Source organism: Papio anubis, chromosome 13, assembly GCF_008728515.1.
Source record: "Papio anubis isolate 15944 chromosome 13, Panubis1.0, whole genome shotgun sequence".
NCBI classification, from domain to species: Eukaryota; Metazoa; Chordata; class Mammalia; order Primates; family Cercopithecidae; genus Papio; species Papio anubis.
In genome coordinates this window covers 102,173,338-102,196,071 of record NC_044988.1, presented here as the reverse complement: position 1 = coordinate 102,196,071, position 22,734 = coordinate 102,173,338, and the positions used below count along the sequence as shown (strand labels likewise).

At 48.2% G+C, this 22,734-nt stretch overlaps 1 protein-coding gene across 2 annotated transcripts in view; it reads right to left on the bottom strand.

Annotated features, from left to right (window-relative positions):
* The window catches only part of CFAP77 (cilia and flagella associated protein 77), a 173,423-nt gene extending 152,427 nt beyond the window's left edge, over positions 1-20,996 (bottom strand). The window contains exon 1 of one of the 2 annotated variants that reach the window (XM_009187950.4): positions 20,497-20,996. In XM_009187950.4, coding sequence (XP_009186214.1) covers positions 20,497-20,691 — 195 coding nt within the window. In that variant the 5' untranslated portion in view covers positions 20,692-20,996. The remainder of the gene's footprint in view (positions 1-20,496) is intronic. The other variant, XM_003911155.4, reaches the window with a different exon arrangement.
* Positions 20,997-22,734: the final 1,738 nt, after the last annotated feature.

Here is a 22,734-nt window from a genome sequence, read left to right as displayed (position 1 = left end):
GTATAGGAGATGACAGCCATGGAGCCAGGGAGGGCCTAGGAGAATGCCAAGTGCAGACCCCTAATACCAAGTGCAGACCCCATGCACCAGAGAAAAGAGGGCTCTGGGCAGCAGTTGTGGACTCTCTGGGGAGCTGCTTTGGGAGCAGTTGGGTTAACTGAGCCTCTCCCCTTCCAAGGTTAACTGAGCCTGTCACCAAGCAGAAAGCAAGGGTGGCATTTGCATTCAGACTAAAGCAATGATCATGAAAAGCAGAGATTTCTTTTTTCTTTTTTTTTTTTTTTTTTGAGATGAAGTCTCGCTCTGTCACCTGGGCTAGAGTGCAGTGGCGCAATCTCGGCTCACTGCAACCTCTGCCTCCTGGGTTCAAGTGATTCTCCTGCCTCAGCCTCCGGGGTAGTTGGGACTACAGGCACCGCCACCACCCCTGGCTAATTTTTGTATTTTTAGAAGACACAGGGTTTCACCATGTTGGCCAGGCTGGTCTCAAATTCCTGACCTCGTGATCTGCCCACCTTGGCCTCCCAAAGTGCTGGGATTACAGGTGTGAGCCACCGCGCCTGGCCGGAAAGGAGAGATTAAAGATACCCTCATGTGGCTCTTTATTCCCATACTCAGAAGAAAAACCACTAGTTTATCTTACTTTCCAGTCTAGCCTGCCTCTTCCCTGCAATCTCTAGCAGTGAGAGAAAAAAACATTCACAGGAAAATATTTAGGAAATGGCAAATAAAAATACAATACCCAACCAAGAATAGACAAACATTTGAGAAAAACCATTATCATGAAAGAAAAAAAACTAGACAGAGGCCCCCAGTTCCACATTCAGGGTGACACTCTAGTGATTACCTTGTAACTCTTACCAAAACTCAGGGACCAGAGATCAGGACCCAAGCCCAAAGCAGTCACATGTGAATGAGACATGACAGAAGCCAGTAGTCAGAGATGGCCTGGTGGGACCCTGACCATCACTGTCGCAGCCTGGTGATGCCAATGTACACAGAGCAGGGGAGTCTTCAAAGCTCTCACTGTGCCCTGAAGGCCTTGGGACCTGGGTATGTGCCCTAGTCTCAAAACCCAGACTATGGATGATAAGAGAATGGCCCCTACCTCTGCACCTCCCCAGCTGTTTGGAAGGGACCTCGTTGCCAGGGTAATCTAGGTGTGTTTTTTCCTTGCAGTTTTTTTTGGTTTTGTTTTTGTTTTTTTTTTTTTGAGACGGAGTCTTGCTCTGTTGCCCAGGCTAGAGTTCAATGGTGCAGTCTTGGCTCATTGCAACCTCTGCCTCCCAGGTTCAAGGGATTCTCCTGTCTGAGCCTCCCAAGTAGCTGCAATTACAGGCGTCCACCACCATGCCCAGCTAAGTTTTTCTATTTTTAGTAGAGACGAGGTTTCACCATGTTGGCCAGGTTGGTTTGGAACTCCTGACCTCAAGTGATCACCTGCCTCGGCCTCCCAAAGTGCTGGGATTACAGGCATGAGCCACCATGCCCAGCTCCTTGCAGTTATTAAGAATCTAATGCTCTGGCCAGGTGCAGTGGCTCACACCTGTAATCCCAGTTCTTTGAGAGGCCAATGCGGGAGGATTACTTGAGCCCAGGAGTTTGAGACCAGACTGGGTAACACTGCAAGACCCATGTTCTACCAAAAAAAAAAAAAAAAAAACTTAAAAATTAGCTAGGCATGATGGCATATGTCCCTGTGGTCCCAGCTATGCAAGAGGCTGAGGTGGGTCACTTGAGCCGGGAGGTCAAGGCTACCGTGAGCTATGATTGTACCACTGCACTCCAGCCTGCGTGACAAAGCAAGACCCTGACTTAGAAAAAAAAAAAAGAATCTAACGCTCAACAAACTTGGGTCATGGGGTCAATGGAGAATGTTAGAAGTTGAACTCTGTCTCTTCAAAATTCATATGCTGAAGTCCTAACTCCTAGTACCTGAGAATGTGACTTCGTTTGGTAATAAGATCATTGGCAAGATAATTTGTTAATTATAAGGTGATACTGCAGGGGACAGTTGTCCCTATAGAAAGGGGAAATTTGGACATAGACACCTTTACAGGCAGAATGTCATGGGAACATAATGAGGGCCATCTACAAGCCGGGAGAGAGGCCTGGACCAGATCCTTCCCTCAGCGCTCTCAGGAGGAACCAGCCCTGCTGATGCCTTGGTTTTGGACTTTGGCCTCCAGAACTCTGAGAGAATAAATACCTGTTTTGTTTTTATTTATTTATTTAGTTTTGAGACAGTCTTACTCTGTTGCCCAGGCTGGAGTGCAGTTGTGTGATCTCGGCTCACTGCAGCCTCTACCTCCCGGGTTCAAGAGATTATCGTGCCTCAGCCTCCTAAGTAGCTGGGATTACAACGCACCCAGACAAGATACCTGGTTTTTTTTTATGGTTGTTTGTTTGTTTGTTTGTTTCAGACAGAGTCTCACTCTGTTGCCCAGGCTGGAGTGCAGTGGCGCAATCTTGGCTCACATGAAGCTCCGCCTCCTGGGTTCACGCCATTCTCCTGCCTCAGCCTCCTGAGTAGCTGGGACTACAGGTGCCCGCCACCTCGCCCGGCTAGTTTTTTTTATTTTTTTATTTTTAGTGGAGACGGGGTTTCACCGTGTTAGCCAGGATGGTCTCAATCTCCTGACCTCGTGACCCGCCTCGGCCTCCCAAAGTGCTGGGATTACAGGCGTGAGCCACCACGCCTGGCCCCAGAACACCTGTTTTTAAGCCACTTGATGTGTGGTCATTCGTTAGGCAGCCCTAATACAGAGGGCAAAGCCGCTAGACCCGAGAAGGACGGAAGAAGTCTGGGGGAGTGGGTGGGACACAGGATAGGCTGGGCATGGCGGGAATTGCTGGATGGCCAAGGAGGGAATGGCCAGGGTGAAAAAGCAGAGCGTTGGTGCTGAGAAGGAAGCCGTGAATGGGCTGCAGGAACACCTTATTACCTTATTGCAGGAAACAAAAACTTTTTCACCCAGATAAAAGAGAGAAGAATCGGGGCTTCTTGTGTTCTGGCGAAGCCGGTTCTGGCCCAAATCTGGCCAAGGCTGGCCCACCTGTGTCTTAAAATGTATTCTCTCCAGCCCAGAAATAACTCAGCTGCAGGCTTCTTATATTGATAAATTCATCCTATTATCAGGCAGTGTCTTCTTTATATTTAGATTAACAACCGCATAATGATCACCTTTGCTGTATTAGATGGTGTCATTTTAAGGAATTACGGTTGCGATCCATCTTCTCTTTCTCCATTCCCTCTGCCCTCCCTGAATTATTCCTGAGGAAGAAACCAATTAATAGTAGCTTGACTGCTGTAATGCAGGCTGCTCGACAATGTAGCGATGCCTAATGGAGTTTTAATTTCCCCATGGTGAGTCAATATTTGCTTTAAGAAAGAAAAATGTCACCATAAACCACTGCCCCAAATGAATTTGGTAGCACAGAGGGTGAGCGAATCTTCTTTTTTAGGCAAACAGGGATGGAAAGTGGGCACGGGGGCGGGGGAATTTCACTCTGCACAAACAAGGTTGCCTCAAGTTCCACTGCTGCTTCAGACGATGATGGTTAATAAATATTTTGCTTTGCAAATGTGGATGACTGTCAGAAACTCACCCACAGTTTAAAGGGTCTGAAGCAAAGTCATTATAATATAGAAGAGGAACAATTTATTCCAGCCTTTTAATAACTGGCGGGGAACAGGGAAGAGGGGGGGAATGTGACATTAGGCCTCCCTGTTTGAAGACATTACCGTTGTTTCTCATTTCCCCCAACTTGGGTTGCAGACGGAAACGGGATCCTACTTTTAAAAAAATGTATTAGACTTTTCGGGATCCTGCAAGGAAATAAAGTTCTGCAATCTTCTCTCTCATAATAAGTCTGTCCAAAAATGATGTTGCTCATTCCGTTGAAAGATAGTTTCATTTCCTAACTCAAAATTGGTATGAAAAATTTGCCTTGCCAAATGAACATTGTATACGGAACTTGTCAAATCCTTTCTCCTGACACAAATAAAAGATAACATTGGGTGGCAGCATGTAAAACAGCTCTGACAAGATAGCAAAGGGAGACAAAGAAATATACATATTTTGATTCTCTCTGTTTTAGAAGCTGGGGGAGGAGGGCGGGGGTCCCAGCAGAATGACTGGCCGGCTTGTGAATGCTTCAGGTAACAATTGAACAAGTCACTTTCATGTAGATTTTCAATGGTATAATGACCCGGTTTCCAATTAGCCAAAACATGACAAAATCTCAACTTTTATAGCAGAAAAAGCTGGCAGGGAGAGGGCCGTCTGACTGACAAGGCTCTTCATTCAAAAGTTTACAGGCGCACTATGTGGCTGTAATTACTAGTTCTAACACAGTGGGAAATTATTCCGCATGTGTTTAAAAATAAATAAGGTAAATGATCACCCTTTCATTAGATCTGTACCCATATCATGTAAGTGACTCTTTTTTTCCTATTAAAATTGTTGATTGAAGGCCGTTAGCTGTTTATCAGCTCAAAATTACATTTCTGCTCTCTTAGGAGCTGCCGCCTTTAAAAATCACACTCGGCGCCTAGTTAGTAACAAGAAAAGACTCCTAAAACTGCAATTTCGGGGGGGGGGAAAGAAACACAAGCAAGAAACCCAGATTGCACCTTCACATCCCCAAAGGCATCACACTTCTTTGTTCTGCTAAGAAAAATTAACCTCAATCTCAGCTCGGGGTCCCTAGATTGATTACCATAGTCATTTAAATACTGTAATCTCATTTTCAGCATGGGGATAAGGAGGGGGGAGCATTGAGAGAGGGGATTGGGGAGCGAGGCTGGAGAGAGAAAGAGAGCAAAGGAGTGGGGGAGGAGAAAACAGAATAAATTATCTGACAAAGGGAATCGGGCCTTTCTGCTCACAGAGCCTATTTCGGATCCTTCCACATGATTGGAAAAGTTGATGAAGTTTAAATGAAGCAGAATTAGAACCTCAGGCCGCTGAGTATTGACGGGGGCGACGCAAGAATGTGCAATTCAATAGCCCCGGTTTCGGCAGAAAACAAGGGAAAGGCCTAAATGGTATAATCTTCAATCGAATCTAACATCCACACTGACAAGGCAGGGTAATGAGTTAGGCCAGATCAGGCCTGTTGGTTAAAGAAATTAATCCCTCCCGCCGCCCTGAGCCGGGCTTTGATGCCTATTGTGTGGGCCTCAGTCCCAGTCTATCTAAATGCTAACTAACTGCGAGGGTGAGCGGGACTGTGCTTTTCATTGCTGGCGCTAATCTGATAACAATTTGCTCTCTCTGATTAGGGAGGTGGGGAGAAGAAGGGAGCCGTGGCTGGGAGAGGAGGAGGGGACGCCTTTCCTTTGAAAAGGGGGAGGCCACTCTGCTCAGCCTTGATGGAGGTTTTGCCCCCAGCCATCCTGGCTCCCTGGCCAGCAGATGGGCACGTTTGGAATAACCTGAAATCTGACATCCGTGGGAAACCCGGTATCTATGCATCTTTATCCCGAGTCTCTTCTTTAAACTTTCAAGTGATGACACCCAAAATGCAGGCTCCTTGAGTGGTCCTCACCTGATCCCAGCGTCCCTTTCCCAGGAACTTTCCTCTGCTGCCTTTTTGGTAGCGTGCTCCCTCCAGACTTCCCCTGAAAATGCACTCAAGCTCATGGCAGCCAATTTCTCACCTTGTCTGGTCATTGTCTACACTTGTCCCTCCTCAGCCCTCCAGCAATTCCACAGGTCTTCCTGGACCAGGCCAGGTCAGGGCTGCCCCCTCTTCCTAACTTTTTTTTTTTTTTTTTTGAGATGGAGTCTCGTTCTGTCGCCCAGGCTGGAGTGCAATAGCACGATCTCGGCTCACTGCAACTTCTGCCTCCCTGGTTCAAGCGATTCTCCTGCCTCAGCCTCCTGAGTAGCTGGGACTACAGGCACCTGCCACTATGCCGGCTAATTTTTGTATTTTTAGTAGAGATGGGGTTTCACCGTGTTAACCAGGATGGTCTCCATCTCCTGACCTCATGATCTGCCCGCCTCGGCCTCCCAAAGTGCTCGGATTACAGGCGTGAGCCACTGCGCCTGGCCTCCTAACTCTTTTTTTTTAACAGCCATGGATGTCTTGGCTGCATTGGTTTCAGCCTTGTGCAGTCAACTTCTGGCTGTAGGTGCACATGTGTGATGCGACTTTTCTGCCCAACTAGACTGTAAGGTCCTTGGAGAACAGAAAACACATCCCCAGATGAGTTTGACCCTTCAGATAGATATAGACGCAGGTGATAAGCACATGGATTAACTGGATTCTTCTCTCCCTTCAGGACAAAGGGGTCTCCCAGGGTAACGGGCAATGTGGCGTAACATGTAGGAAGCATGACAGGCTGTGGACTCACTCAGGCCACACTGCAAGCCCCAATCCTGCCATTTACCCTTCATGTGGCCTTGAGCATGTTTCTGAGCCCTTCTGGACTCAAGACATGGAGCTTGCAGAGTTGAGATAATATATGTAAAAGATCTGGCACTTGGTCAAGTACTCAACAAGTGATGGCCACTGATGTCACTAAGTTCTTTGGATCTGCACAGCAGTTACAACCTCAGACTTTGGGATGAAAGATTTGGTTGGAAGCCTGGTTCCTCCAGGCATGAGCTGGGTGACTATGGGCAATTTTTGTAACCTCTATAAGCCTCGGCTTCCCCATCTGTAAAATGGGAATGATAGTCATCCCGTCTCAGGATTGTTGCAAAGATGTAAGGGAGAGGCACAGTGCCTGGCATACGATAAGCACATTGCACAGAGGGCAGCTGCTGTCAGTGGGCACACTGGGGTATCAGCTGATCAAATGGTCTACAGCTAGAAGCCTCCTGGAAACCCAGACCCAGGCTCAGCCTCCTCCTCATCCTCCCACTCCGGGAGAAGTCAGGCCCGTGAGCATCCTGAGAGGTGATCCTGGGAAGATCTCCCCAAGAAGCAGGCGGCTGCCTAAGAAAAGACAGAGCTTTCAGGTTCGCCCAACAGGTGCTGTCCTTTTAGAAGGGGAGTTTTTAAAAGACTTGCTTAAACCTCTGAATTTATGCCCACTGGGGTGCCTACAGAGACAGCAAAATCTTCAGCGACGGTTTGTAAAGGTTTTGGAGGCAGCCGTGAAGCCCAACACTCAGCCCTAAGGGACCCCCCGGAATTGCTCCAGCAGGTTCCCTCAAACGACTTGGTGAAAATACAGAGTGCGGCAGACTTGGGCTTGTGTAACTTACAAGAAGTAAATGAATCGTAGTCACCAACCCTAAACCAGCCTGGAGGCACACATCCTGCCATCCGTGCCTGGCCTGGTTGGGGACCAGAATGCAACTAACATGTCCATCCCAGCTGTCACACCGCAGCAGCACGCTGCAGCTGAGAGTGTATCCCTTTGTCAGCCTGTTGTCACCTTCGGTGGAGGGAAGGAGGTGTGGTTGCTGCAGCCTCTTGTTGGTTTCTGGACCTGTCTCTCAGCCCTTTGTGTATTCCCCCTGCTTTGACTCCTGCAGGTGTCCCTGACCTCTGACTTCCTGCCCAGCCTCACCTCAGTGCTGCCTTTCCCTGCTGCTTCATTGCAGCCCCCTGGCCCTCTTTCTCCACAGCTCCAGGCTCCTCCTTGCTTTGGGTCTTCTCATAAAATCTCTTATTTTGCCTGGAACAGTCTCATCCCACTGATCACCCGAACACGGACACATACACACTCTACTTCCAGTACCTCTTCACTGACCAGGACCCCTCAGCTCGAAAGGCTGGGCTAAAACGTAGCATCCGTGTTATCCTCCAGCTGGGGCTTCGCTAGCCTCTGAGCACCCTGCACTCCTCCGCAATGTGTATCTCTGAGTGAGGGGTCCTTGGCTTACTGTCTGTCTTCTGCAGGGTCTTGAAAGCCACCTGCTGGGCTGGGCACAGTGGCTCACGGCTGTAATCCCAGCACTTTGGGAGGCCGAGGCAGGTGGATCACCTGAGGTTGGGAGTTCAAGACCAGCCTGGCCAACATGGTGAAATCCCCTCTCTACAAAAATACAAAAATTAGCTGGGCTTGGTGGTGCGAGCCTGGAATCCCAGCTACTGGGGAGGCTGAGGCAGGAGAATCACTTGAACCTGGGTGGCGGAGGTTGCAATGAGCTGAGATTGCACCATTGCAATCCAGCCTGGGCAACAAGAGTGAAACTCCATCTCAAAAGAAAAAGAAGAAGCCACCTGCTGACAGGTACTAAGGCTGGTCTTATCCACTGAGGTGTCCCTAAGGCCCAGCACACATAACAGCTCCTCAATACACAGTTTGCAAATGGTCAAATGAGCAAGTGAAGGATGGGAGAGAAGCCATTCAGGTGTACAGAATCAAGGCTTCGAGACATCTAGTGATTCATTCAAGGTTTCAGAGCCAATGAGAGTGTGCAGTAGACTGTGAACTCCTCGCTGTGGTGCCAGGACCCGGTGTGCCTTGTCCAGGGGAACTGTGCAATGCTTAGTGAAGAAATGAATGAATGACTGAATGTCATGCAGCCAGGAGAAGAATCGAGGATTCTCAAGTCTAATGGTCTAGCGTGCATCCCCCCAAATTCCCGCCCCACTGAACAGGCTATCTCTTCTCCTGGGAAGCTTTTTCTCTCCCAAAGTTGATTTACCATGAAACGAGTGAAGTTTAGCTTCAGGGTCACTCTCCAGCACAGGGCCCATTCCAAGGCCTTGGACTTAATTTTCAAAATTATTTGTAATTCTGTATTCTGTTTCTTAAAGAGGGATCCCAACATTGCATAAACTTTAAGCCTGGCAAAATCTGGATCTCCCTCTGCCCCCACCTCTTCAGTTCCCCCCACATACTTGCTAATCTTTGTGTCAAGACTCAGCCCAAGGCCAGGCATGGTGGCTCACGCCTGTCATCCCATCACTTTGGGAGGCCAAGCCGGGCGGATCACCTAAGGTCAGGAGTTTGAGGCCAGCCTGGCCAACATGGTGAAACAAACCCCATCTCTACTAAAAATTCAAAAATTAGCTGGGTGTGGTGGCGGGCACCTGTAATTCCAGCTACTCGGGAGGCTGAGGCAGGAGAATCACTTGAACCCAGAAGGTGGAGGTTGCAGTGAGCCGATATCACGGCACTGCACTCCAGCCTGGATGACAGAGCAAGACTCTGTCTCAAAAGAAAAAAAAAAAAGACACAAGGCAAACCATCAGCCTATGAGAGCTTTCCTCATCTCCTTTCGTCCAGGTGAAGATGGAGCTGCCCTCAGTGCTGGGCATGGATCCCGTCCGGATGGCTCTGGCCATGTCTGTACCACTTTGCTGTTGATTTTCATCTTATGTCTGCTTCTGCCTGCTAGATTGTAAGCTCTTCAAGGACAAAGCCTATATCCAGGTGGGTTTACCCCTGTCTCCTTGGTGCCTGGCACTGTGCCTGGTACACATTATGTGCTCAAAAAGTGTTAATTAAATCTGTGAGTGAATGAATGCACAGAATCATGGAATTATTGTTCTGTTCTTTTTTTTTTTTTTTTTTTTTTTTGAGACGGAGTCTCACTCAGTAGCCCAGGCTGCAGGCTGGAGTGCAATGGTGCAACCTCGGCTCACTGCAACCTCCACCTCCTGGGTTCAGGCAATTCTCCTGCCTCAGCCTTGCGAGTACCTGGGATTACAGGTGTGCACCACCATGCCCAGTTAATTATTTTTTTTTTGTATTTTTAGTAGAGACAGGGTTTTACCATGTTGGCCAGGCTGGTCTTGAACTCCTGGCCTCAAGTGATCCACCCACCTCAGCCTCCCAAAGTGTTGGGATTACATATATGTCCATTCTTGCTGAGAACACCTTGCACATACCAGGTGATGTGCCTTTGCTCTAGGTGTCCCCTTCCTATCCTGTTCCCCCAGTGGAATCCGGTCCATCCTACAGACCCAGCCCAACCTCATCAGCTCTCTGAGCTGCCTGGAAAGCCCCAACACAGCTCCTGCCTCAACTCTTAAACGTAGATTCTGGCCTCTCATCACCTCTCCTTCCACTTTTTTTTTTTTTTGTCAAGGTCTTGCTCTATCACCTAGGCTGGAGTGCAGTGGTGTGATCATAGCTCACTGCAGCCTCAACCTCCTGGCCTCAGGCAATCCTTCTGCCTCAGTTTCCTGAGTAGCTGAGACTACAGGTGCACACTACCACAACTGCCTCATTTTTTTAAATTTTGTGGATGCCAGGTCTCATTATGTTGCGCAGGCTGGTTTCAAACTCCTGGGCTCAAACCATCCTCCTGCCTCAGTCTCCCAAAGTACTGGGATTACAGGTGTGAGTCACTACCTCCAGCCACCCACTTTTTTTTTTTTTTTTTTTTTGAGACGGAGTCTGGCTCTGTTGCCCAGGCTGGAGTGCAGTGGCCGGATCTCAGCTCACTGCAAGCTCCACCTCCCGGGTTTATGCCATTCTCCTGCCTCAGCCTCCCGAGTAGCTGGGACTACAGGCGCCCGCCACCTCGCCCGGCTAGTTTTTTGTATTTTTTAGTAGAGACAGGGTTTCACCGTGTTAGCCAGGATGGTCTCGATCTCCTGACCTCGTGATCTGCCCGTCTCGGCCTCCCAAAGTGCTGGGACTACAGGCTTGAGCCACCGCGCCCGGCCCAGCCACCCACTTTTAATAACTTATGGATTTTAGTGTGCAAAGTCTAGTTCTCTCTGATCAGGCTACAACTTCTTGGAAACAAAGTCTTCAACCTCTTGTGTTTCCTCCGGTCCCTTGCACATTGTAGGTGTTCAATAAATATTTGCTCATTGGCTGATGGGTTCATTAGCAGTCTTCAATGCATACAAAGAAAAAAAAAAGCCAATATCTTGGTTCTTAAAGATCTCCTGGGAAGCAGGTGGAAAATACAAATGCAGTTCTACATAATGGGAATATTATGATGGCATTTTAACGTGGTGACATGGCCAAATTCACTATTGTCCAGTAAAATTAACTAATAAAGCTGCCAGTAGATTTTCTAATTCCCTCAACAGAAATGCTGTGGCCGAAAGATCACCTCTCTCATTGCCTTTTTGGGTGCCCCATCTTTGTGGGAGGCTGTGGCATCCGAGCTTTGGCTCGCTAGGGCTGCTTCTCTGATGCCATGGCACCGCTTAGACGCTGTGCTATTGGTTACAAACAGCCAGCCACCTGGCAGCAGTGTGGCCTCTCACTAATGCCCTACATACCTTGAAATCAAAGAGTTCTGAGCCTCCACTTTCCTTCTTCTGGACAAACACAAAAGATTTCGATCCACACAAAGAAATTTATCTTGCATGCTTCTGAGTTCACTGGTCTCCCAAATATGTATTGTTTGGTTCATATAAAAGATCAAAAATCCCTCTTTTTGGCTCATTATGGGTTTTCCACAATCCTTTTGGTGGCCATTCTCCCTCCTGTGTGCTACTCATGTTGACCTTTCTGTTCATTGACCCATGTCTGTCAGTTTCTTGCCCGAACCCTGATGTGCCTTTAAATGATTGGGTGGAAAAATACAGCTGTTTTCTTTATAAAGCATATTTATTTGCTTCCCCGAAATGCTGTATTTAGTGCCACAATGAGAGCACAGAGTCTGTGATGGGGCCCTGGACCACTGTGAGCTTAATTTCTGGTGTACTAAATCAATTTTGTTTTAAATCTTAGATTAGTTCATGCTGAGGAAAACAAAACCAAACCAAATAAAACCCTTGGAAGTTGGTGCACCGAGGAAACAAAGCTTGTCTACTGGTCAGTGATTACTCAACAAATCAGTCCCTTTGCTAATTAGTTTATCTAATGAATTATTGAGCCACACTGTATGGATTGCTGGAAATGCTTTTTATTTTTTTAAAGGACAACATGGGTGAGTCTAGAGATTGACAAGTCTCAGACAAAAGCTAGCAAACTCATGTAAGCTACGTTGCTCAGGGAAAGGAAATGGATTCAAAGAGGGGGGATTTTAAATAGCCATAAAATGTATGGGAGGAAGACAATCGGAAGCAAACAATGGGTAGAGAAGCAATTAAAACCAAACCAGCTCATTGCTAGAGTCTTTGCAGTAGGTTTCAAGAGACCATGAACCATGGGTGAAGGATAACAAAGTTCCCACGTCTCCTTTATGTCTCCTGGTTCAGGGCTTCTCGGCCTTGGCGCTATTGACATTTGGGGCCAGAGGATTCCTCGTTTTGGGGTGGGGGACACTGTCCTGTGTATAACAGGATGCTGAGCAGCATCTCTGTCCTCTGCCCACCAGATGCCACTAGCACCCCCTCCCCAGATGTAATAACCAAAAATGTCTCCAGACATGGCCCAATGTTTCCTGGGGAGCAAAACTGCCCCCCTCAATTAAGAACTCCTGACCTCATTCCACTTCGCCATAATCTCTTCCATCATATAGTATCTCATTTGAATCCAACCACGTTACAACCTTGAGATGTAGGTAGGGTAGGTCTTAGTACCCAAACTCTCCAAATCAGGAAACCCAGGCTGAGAAATTAAGCCACTTCCCCAAGAATCCTCAAGGGGTAAGCTCGGCACTCATCGCTGGCAACTAGGGCACACCCATCTGCCAGGGTACATGGCCACAGGTAACACAAGATGAGGTGGGTGACAGTATTTTGTTTTTGTGTGTGTGTGTGTTTTTTTTTTTTTGAGACGGAGTCTCGCTCTGTCGCCCAGGCTGGAGTGCAGTGGTGCGATCTCAGCTCACTGCAAGCTCTGCCTCCCGGGTTCCCACCATTCTCCTGCCTCAGCCTCCCGAGTAGCTGGGACTACAGGCGCCCGCCACCGCACCTGGCTAATTTTTTTTGTATTTTTAGTAGAGACGGGGTTTCACCGTGTTAGCCAGGATGGTCTCGATCTCCTGACCTCGTGATCCGCCCGTCTCAGCCTCCCAAAGTGCCGGGATTACAGGCGTGAGCCACCGCGCCCGGCCGTGTGACAGTATTTTTCAGTGAGAACAGAAAGGGGGAAAAACTGTAAGCACTTAGGCGGATTTGTCTCATTCTCCATTTCTTTATAAGTTCAGACATTTAACGTTGACTTCAATTGCTGAGAACAATAAGGTAGCTTTGAGAAACATAAATATTTGGACTCAGGATAAAGGAAAATAACAAAATGCTCACTTATTAAGCTCTTTCCTGGGGCAGACCCTGCCTGCATTGTCTCATTGAATCCTCAAAACTCTCCCATGCTAGGGTGCTATTACCATTACATTTTAAAGTAGGGGAAACTGAGGCTTAAAGGGTAAGTAGTCTCGTGGGTGGCAGAGCCAGTAAGTGGCTGAGACAGAACTCACTCCAGGATCTGCTGGCTCCAACCTGGCATCTATACCACACTGCTGGCCTTCCTCTCTGCTGAAGTAGCTGCAATTTTCTATCTGCCTGGGCAACCAACCTATTTCGATATCTTTTGTGGTTGCGTGAAAACAAAAGCTGTGGCCAGGCGTGGTGGCTCATGCCTGTAATCCCAGCAATTTGGGAGGCCAAGGTGGGTGGATCATGAGGTCAGGGGTTCGAGAACAGCCCGGCCAACATGGTGAAACCTCGTTTCTACTAAAAGTTCAAAAATTAGCTGGGCGTGGTGGCAGGAGCCTGAAATCCCAGCTACTCGGAAGGCTGAGGCAAGAGAATTGCTTGAACCGGGAGGCAGAGGTTGCAGTGAGCCGAGACTGCGCCACTGCACTCCTGCCTGGGCGATAGAGCGAGACTCCATCTCAAAAAAAAAAAAAAAAAAGAAAAGAAAGAAAACAAAAGCTGCAGTCTGGAATCATTTTAACAGCCCTCCTCATTTATACTGTGGTCTTCACATACTGATGCAGGAGCTTGAAGGAAGATTCCAAGGACAATTTTATTTAAAGTTGAATCATTACCAATGACCAACAAATGCTGGCATTTAAAAAAAACTAATACAAAAGATCAGCCGGGCGTGGTAGCTCAGGCCTGTAATCCCTGCACTTTGGGAGGCCGAAGCGGGCAGATCAGTTGAGGTCAGGAGTTCGAGACCAGCCTGGCCAACATGGTGAAACCCTGTCTCTACTAAAAATACAAAAATTAGCCGGGCATGGTGGTATATGCCTGTAATCCCAGCTACTCGGGTGGCTGAGGCAGGAGAATCACTTGAACTCAGGAGGTGGAGGCTGCAGTGAGTGAGACTGGCCAGGCGTGGTGGTTCACGCCTGTAATCCCAGCACTGAGGTGGGTGGATCACCTGAGGTTGGGAGTTCGAGACCAGCCTGACTAACATGGAGAAACCCCGTCTCTACTAAAAAAAAAATACAAAATTAGCCTGGCGTGGTGGCGCATGCCTGTAATCCCAGCTACTAGGGAGGCTGAGGCAGCAGAATCCCTTGAACTGGGGAGGCAGAGGTTGTGGTGAGCCGAGATCAGGCCACTGCACTCCGGCCTGGGCAATGAGAGCAAAACTTTGTCTCAAAAAAAAAAAAAAAGAATACAAAAGATCAGATGAGAAGCACTCAACAGTTATGGCACATGCCAAAATCGACCAGGCACTGGATGAGTGTGACTGTGTGCCTTCCCTCGTTTTTGCCCAACCAACCTGAGACTCTTGAGGCAGGAGTGAGAGCCCAGCAGATGGGTCTAAGGTTTAACACAACCCAGGTCTCAGGGACCACCGCAAAGCCCTCTGCACACTGTCCTACTCGAAGGGATTCGCTCAGCCCAAAATCCTATGCCTGGTTACAATGTTCATTGTCTGTGACACATTTACATGCATGACACACATACACACACACACACACACAGAACTAACACCCCAAAGCTAGCAAACTTCAGGCATATCTAACATGTTGTTGGTCTCCATTGTTAGCATTTGATATAAAATACATTTAATTGTATTGATGTTTTTATTAAACTTTAAATATAAAGATGCATTTTCTTAAAAGGCTGTTTGAATCAGACATTTTACGAGACCTCCAATACTCCTGAAGACCACAGAACAGGGTGCAAACCACTGCAATAGAAAATGGGGTTTGAAATTTCACCCACAGGGTCATTTGAAAATGAAGAAAACTTTGTCTTTCAAGAGAAGGAACAAGCAGGCCGGATTATACAGTGAGCAACACTGGAGCCTGGAACGCTCTGGAAGGTGTGAGAAGGGACCTCTGATAAGTTCACTCCAGTCTCTGAATTATTCTGGAGGAACGGCCTTCCCGCCACGCCACCGCAGTGTTCTGAGAGCCACGTAATCGGGAGGTGCTGAGTTCAACAGGAGGAACCCAAGTGCTTAGGGCTGAGGTCTACGCTTAATTAATGCTTCAAAGCCAAAGCACACCTTCTTCAGAGGGACAAAGAGGACAGCGGGCTCCTCCGGCAGGGCAGCGGCTGCCCCAGGGTGGTGACAAGCTGGGGAAGGGGGCAGCTCGGCTTTCTGAAATGGCCAAGGGGCTGGGCAGGGGAGTTAGTTTCCTGCCTCAGCCCGACTCACTGAAGGATGTAACTGGGCACCCGGAAGCGGGAGGCTTTGGTTTAAAAAGAAGAAAAAAGGGCCAAGAGGGAGAGAGTTGCAAGGATGGATCAACCCACAGCACTCTCTAGAAAAATGAAACCGATCCACTGGCCCTCCAAGATGGGGCCGTTAGAATGGGCAGCTCATTTTTTAATCCCTTCCTAAGGTTTTATTTTCTCCTATTACATTGTAATTGAATGTAAAAGGATTGGAGCAATCAGGGGTATATTCTCTTCAACAATAAAGCTGCATGTCACATTTTCAGATTGTACTCAAATGTCATAAAAATACTGACCCACGCTGGGATATTTGTACAACTGTGCTTTTGTCTGCCTCCTTTGTGCTGGTCTCTCTCCGTGCCTTTATGTTCGCCGGCATCAATATTTATTAGAGATGTTAAGCTATTAGTGGGCATGGTGTGGTTGCCTAATTTTGTAGAGCATCCAATTTGAACACACTGGCTCTAAATAAACGCTTCCTCGTGATGATAATGATAATGATCCCAGCAGCAGCACTGGGTCTTGTAAACTAGGACTCAAGTCGGGGTGAAAACCTACAAGCATTTAGGAGCTGAGGAGGGCGGAATTGAGCTTAATGACTTTCCCAGCTCTGCTTTTTCACTTTTCAAGGTCTGGTTCCAGGTTCCTGAGACCTGCCCAGAGCTCCCTTCCCACAAATCTGAACTCTCTGGGCAATGTAGCTCACTTGCAAACTATGGGGGTGGAGACACATCACAATGCCTGTCTTATTTGTGCATACATGCCTCTGTGTGTGTGTGTGTGTGTGTGTTTGTGTGTGTGAATAAGAGCTAACATTTCCCAAGAGCTTTCCTTACGGCACGTGCTGTGCTAAGCTGCCTGCCTGTTTGCGTTCATCTCTATCTGAACATTTATAAACGTGTGTATGTATCCCATCTCCCCAGCTAAATAGTAAATGGTTGACTCCTGTGAAACTCAGCAACGCTGAATTCTAAACTTCTTTCTATGCCCCCAGGAAAGCTTAGGGTGGCACTGGGCACTTGGTAAACTTTCAACAAATATTTATTGGCTGTCAACAAGTCCTAAGAAATCAGTAGAGTTCACTTTGGAAGGAACATTGAATGAAATGATATTGGAATCTGGTTCATCTGTGAACACTGTTTGACTGCCTGCTGTACAGGATGTTACCAACCTGGATTGTCTTTGGTTAATTAATCGTATGTTGTGGCCAAAAGAACGTGAGGCTGGAAGCCAGGAGACCTGAGTCTCATCCCACTTCTGCCACCAGGTGAGGATAGCACCTCGGATGAGTCTGTTCCCCTCACTGGGCCTTGAGCTCCTCAAAAAAGGAGGTGGACTAGATGTCTGTAAGATTCCCTCTAGCCCCAAATGCTGTGTCTATTCTATGACTCTATTTTACAAATGCATGCACTTCTTGTTGGTGACATAAAACCCCACAGAAAAACAAAATCAGTAATAAATTATGAAAAAATCAGGTGCCAGGATCATTTGCACTTTCTAAGGGTGCTCGATTCCATAAATTCCACCCCTGTACATAGGCAGCCTCTCCAGGGCGACAGAAGATCCAAGGCTGTCAGGGGAGCAAACCAAGCAGTCTCTCCCTATAATTGTATTGACAGGTTATCAGCTGAGTTCCCATGGCAAGAAAGGTGCAACCCTGACAGGTTTTGTGAAGGAGTCTTGAAGGCTATTGTAGCAGGATTCTGTGTGGAGTCACAGAATTCTGGAGAAATGAGAACCAAGCAGGGAGAAGCTTGGTTCTTTCTCTATTTAATTTTATTCTTCCCAGAGTCACATTTGAAGGAAAACTGGCTAACTGCACATCACTGTCTACACTAGAGTCGAAACCCTTTCTAATGGAAAATATTTACATCTTTTGTGGCCACGTAAAACACCGACTTGATTCAATCACTCCTATTAAATAACCAGTTGCCTTGGTTTTAAATGAGGCAAATGATTGTTGAGCATTTGTAGATAAAATGCCTGCTTGGATGTTTCCGTTTTTCACTTTTCATTTGGTTACAGTGGCATTTTGCAGACATGTTCTTTTTTTTTTTTTTTTTTTTTTTTGAGACAGAGTCTCGCGCTGTCGCCCAGGCTGGAGTGCAGTGGCCGGATCTCAGCTCACTGCAAGCTCCGCCTCCCGGGTTTACGACATTCTCCTGCCTCAGCCTCCCGAGTAGCTGGGACTACAGGTGCCCTTCACCTTGCCCGGCTAGTTTTTTGTATTTGTTAGTAGAGACGCGGTTTCACCGTGTTCGCCAGGATGATCTTGATCTCCTGACCTCGTGATCCACCCATCTCGGCCTCCCAAAGTGCTGGGATTACAGGCTTGAGCCACTGCGTCCGGCCAACATGTTCTTGAATAACTGATGTGTATACATCCTGGTAAATTTTATGGATGTGAAATAACACTGTTGAGTTTGTTCAGTCAGTGTTTCTACCTTTTAAATGAAAAAAAAAATGCTGATCCTATTCATTGGAGAAAGCAACCCAAGAAACAACCCCCCAATACGGTAGAATAAATGCCTATTTCTAAGGTGCTATAGTCTTCCAATATAGATGCACACCTTCAGGTTCAGACTTAGACAAAACCAAAATATACTTTAGTTCTAATGACCCTCCTAAAGACACCAAGGCAGAGTGCACTCCCAACCTCTACCATACATAGCGGGGAGGCACAGGCTACCACGGGGATCTGAAAATCTGTGGTTGTGAAACTGACACGCCACAATGAAGAAATCCACAAGCCGAGCTCAACAGAAATTTCCATAACATGCAAAGAAAAAAATCTTAAAGCTCCACAACCTCACATATTTTCCATTCACCCTTTTTCTTTAAAGTCAAAAACACCAAAGTTGTTTCATAATTAAAAAAATAATAATATAGGAAGCTGTTTGGAGTGGTAAAAATAATGCTGGGATGGGAGTTAGCCAACGAAGCTGCAAACCCAAACTCTGCCAAAACCTTCAGCAAAACAAAAACAAAAACAAAAAACAAACAAAACAGAGGTGGCCTCAGTGTGCTCATTTGCAAAAGGGGTCTGGAAAAGGTAACGGTCAAGCTTCCCTTTTGTGGTCAATTTCTCTGCCAACTTCTATTTAGGTCAGGTTTTGACCTCTACAGTTATAAGATATTCTAATATTATATGACATGGTAAATACCGAAAAGTGAATGTCATCTTAACTGCTCCAGAAAGTACCTTACAGACCCTGAAGAACCCACTAAGGAAAGCCAGAGGTAAAGGCTGCCCCCTGGCGGCCCCTGATGGAAGAAGAGAACCCCAGGCTCCATCTTCAGGGAGCGGGAGCCTGGAAGTGGGTCCCTGCTGCTCCAGCATGGTCACCAGGGGCCAGGGCAGACCTGCTCTGCATCTCGTGCCCTGAAGACAGAACCCCAGTCGTGGGTGAGTCATCTCCTGTACATTTTCCAACCCTAAGCTTGGGTTCAGAAATCAGGGATTGAATCGGTCCTGGAAGCTGTTCAGCTAGTGCCATCCAGAGGCCAAATGCTGTCCTCGATATAGCTGGGTGGGTCGGGGGAAGCAAAAGGAAAAAGGAAAAGAAGGGGGAAATTTACACATATGTACATACATTTTACACATATGTACATGCATATTATACATATGCATGCATGTATACATGATAGATGTAAACCGTATGTATATGGGTGCATACGCAAATGCATATGCATGTACGTGTGTGTACGTACATATCGCTCAGCGTGGGCATCCCATGCTAACTCACCATGGAGAATAACTCCATATGCCCTCACTACACTTCAGTAGGAAGAAGTTGGCTCCCTACTAACTACTTGAACAAAAGCAACGACCTAAACTTAACGTAGGTAGTCAGAGGTGGCGGGCGTGATTCTCTCCTTGTTACAAGAATAGTGAGCCCCACCTGCCTGTCCTGCCTGTCCACTGAGAGTGGTTCTTCTCATCTAGAAGTAAGTGAAGGACCTTGTTCCACTTTGAGGAGCCCAAGGGGCCTATTCGATGGAAAGGCACGAGCACGGTAAGTCAGCCTCGCCCAGGTGCAGCCTGCACCTGGGCAGTATCCTTCCTCCTCTGCAGGACCGAGTTTAGGGAAGGCAAGAGGAGGGAGTCAATGTTTTGCTAGGAGCCAATTAACTCAGTTAATTCTAGCACGGGTTCCCTTTTCCCCAAAACAAAAACAAATCGCCACCACCACCTCTGGGCTTTACTCAGCGCCTGGCGGTCACACAAATAATTGTTGCTGAATCCACGGTTACCACCTGCGCCTTCCACTCTCGCACCTGGGACGCGGAGCGCATTTTTAAAGGCGCACTGCCCTCCAGCGGCGCAAGATAAATTCGCCCCGAGGCTTGCTACCCGACCCCCAAGCCTCAGCCTGACTTCTCCCGTAGCCCCCGGGAAGGTGTGGCCGCCACAGCCGTGTTGGTTTCCCATCAGCGGGAAGCGAGGCTAAAGGTGGGGAGGAGGGAAGCGCAATATGATCTAGCCCGAAATCGCAGCTCCCTCATTCTTGTCTGCGGAGCCTCCTAGACCAAAGACTGTGCTTTTTTTCTCTTAGGGTTGTAATTTGGGTTAGAAATAAGTATGATCGGACGGAAATGAATATTCGACGTGATGCTTCCAGGACAGACACGGAGCCCCCGCTGCATAGACGTACCCCAGGCGTGCAGGGGAACGGGAGAGGCGGCTTTACCCTAGGAGTGCTGGCAGCCAGGACTTAGGCTGGGCGTGTGCGACCTCTCACCCTGTGGGGTTCACTCTGTGGGAAACCACAGCAGCCCCCATTGCAGGCTTACCCCATGTCAGGCTCTGTCCCAGGGTCCCGCAGAAATTACCCTTATTCAGTCTTCCCAATCAGTCCCTTTAGTGGTGCCATTATCATCCCACTGTGAGGATGGGGAAACCGAGGCTCAGAGAGGCTACGAGACCTGCACGGGGGTTCCAGCCTGTCTGGACCAGAGCTGGAGCTTCCCACGCTGCGCTCGGACCCTGGGCCGAGGGGCCAGGGCGCGGCGGGTGGGGACCCCCGGCGGCGTGGGTGCCCGGAGCCGGCGACTGCGAAAGCGCCGTGGGCGTGGGGTGCTCACCTTGACGATGAGCGGGTTCTGAAACATGGAGTCCCGCACGACCCCCAGCCGCTCGTTCTCCATGCCGGGACGGATGTCCGCCACGGTCAGGGGCCGCCGCGGGGGCGGGCAGACCTGGCTGACCGTGCGGCGCACAGGCTGCTGCTGCTTCCTCCATCGCGTGGGGTCCAGGCCGGCGTTCCTGCCCTCTGGCATCCTTGGGGTCGCCGGGGAGTCGGCCCGCGGGCTGGGTTGGGCGCGCTTCCCCAAGTCCAGGCCGGCTGGGAGCTCCGAGGCGCCTGCCGGGCGACCCGGGCCGCACCACCGGGATCCTAGGGGGGAAACTCAGATGCCAGGACCCCTCTGGAGCCAGGCGCGCCCCCCTCGCGCCGGCTCCTAATTGCAAAGAGCTCCAGAGCCCTGAAGAAGCCCCGCCGGATCCTCAGGGCGTCTCCTGGGCCCCGCGCTGTGGACTGGGAGAGGAAAGAAAACCAAGACCACCCCTGGAGGACGAATGCAACGGCCCGTCTCCTTGGCGACGGGACGCCAACAGAGCCCGGCTCGGCTTGTACTTTTCTTTCAAGAAACTCTTGGTGGCTACCAGTGTGGACTCGTTTGGAGTTTTCCTGAATCGATACAGGAGAACCGAGAATCTCCAGTGGGTTGCATTCAAAGCTGCGTGGCTCTTAGAGGGTCATTTACACTAGTCTTTCAAGTCAAAGACTCTATCCTCTGCTCACCCCCATTCCACTCACAAACCCTCCTCACCTCTACTCCTTGCGCCGCACACACACCCCAGAGAGAGCACGAAAGGCATTCCAAGCCTGATGCTGAGGCTGACCCACTGGGAGGACTCGTTGGATCCAATGGGCTTTTTTTTTTTTTTTTTTTTTTTTTTTCTGTGAGATGGGTGACAAGGAAAGTCTAGAGTTGGATTAGACCAATGATTCCCAAATTCAAGCAACAGAATGAAGGGAAATTGAAAAATACAGATTTGGGCTGGGCTCGGTGGCTCACCCATGTAATCCCATTGCTTTGGGAAGCCTAGGAGGGAGGATGGCCTGAGGCCAGGAGTTTGAGACCAGCCTGGACAACATGGTGAGGTCTCATCTCTACCAAAAATTTAAAAAATTAGCCAGGTGTAGTGGCACACACCTGTGGTCCCAGTTATGGGGAGGCTGAGGCAGGAGGATCGCTGGAGGAGGTTGAGACTACAATGAGCCGTGTTTGGGCAACTACATTCCAGTCTGGATGACAGAATGAGAACGTGTGCCAAAAAAAGAAAAACGAAGATTCACAGGACTCACTGAATCAGAATATCTGGAAATGTCACCTGAGGCTCTCTTTTTTTTCTTTTTCTTTTTTTAAGAGACAGAGTCTTGCTCTGATAATGACATGAGCCACCTCACCAGGACAGATGCTGCATTTTTAAAAATCCCCTTAACCACCCACCCCCAACTTTGTGAAAAAGTTCAAACCTATAGAAAAGTTGAAAGTCAAAAGAAGAATACAATGAAAATACATATAGGCTTCACCTAGATTCTGTTAGATTTTGAAGGGAAGGAGAGGGTTAAAGAAAGAGAGAGTGGTGGCTCTACAGCAAACGCAGGCTTTATGTCCAGCATAAGACCTACAGAGGTGGGAGACCAGCTTAATGCCAGTGCCCACCGCTGCTTACAAGCTGGGGAAATTATAGGCCTGGGCAGGGAGGGGCCCCGGGGGAATAGCCTACTGCCTGGAAAGATGTTGATAAGGTATTCCCATGATGAGGCAGTTTGGCCCTTGTTCTGGTGGAATGTGATGTTCCTGGCACTTTCTCCCAGCAGAATATGATAAGAGGCATGCTGTTTCTCACCGCCTGAACCCCCGTGGAATGTTTCACTTTAACCAAGGTCTGTGGAATGGCAGGGGGCTTACAAAATGGTGTAGTTTGGACTAACAGATTCACCCATCCCCAGCACTGGCCACATTTTCTTGCTCTCTCTCTGTGAGTGTGTGAGTATGCACATACACACATTACAAAATCACCTGAAAAAATATCTGTCAACACCATATTTAACCCTAGGTACTTCATCAGGTAGCAAGGACATTCCCATGTATAACTACAATGTCATTATCATGTTCGAAGATTTTAATGTGATACAATAGTGTTTATTATAAAATCCATTGCAAAGTTGAGAATCTGCATTTAAAACAAAACAAAACAAAAAAGCTTCCCAAGTGATTGGTGCAGTTGGTGGAGGATTGGAAACCACTAAC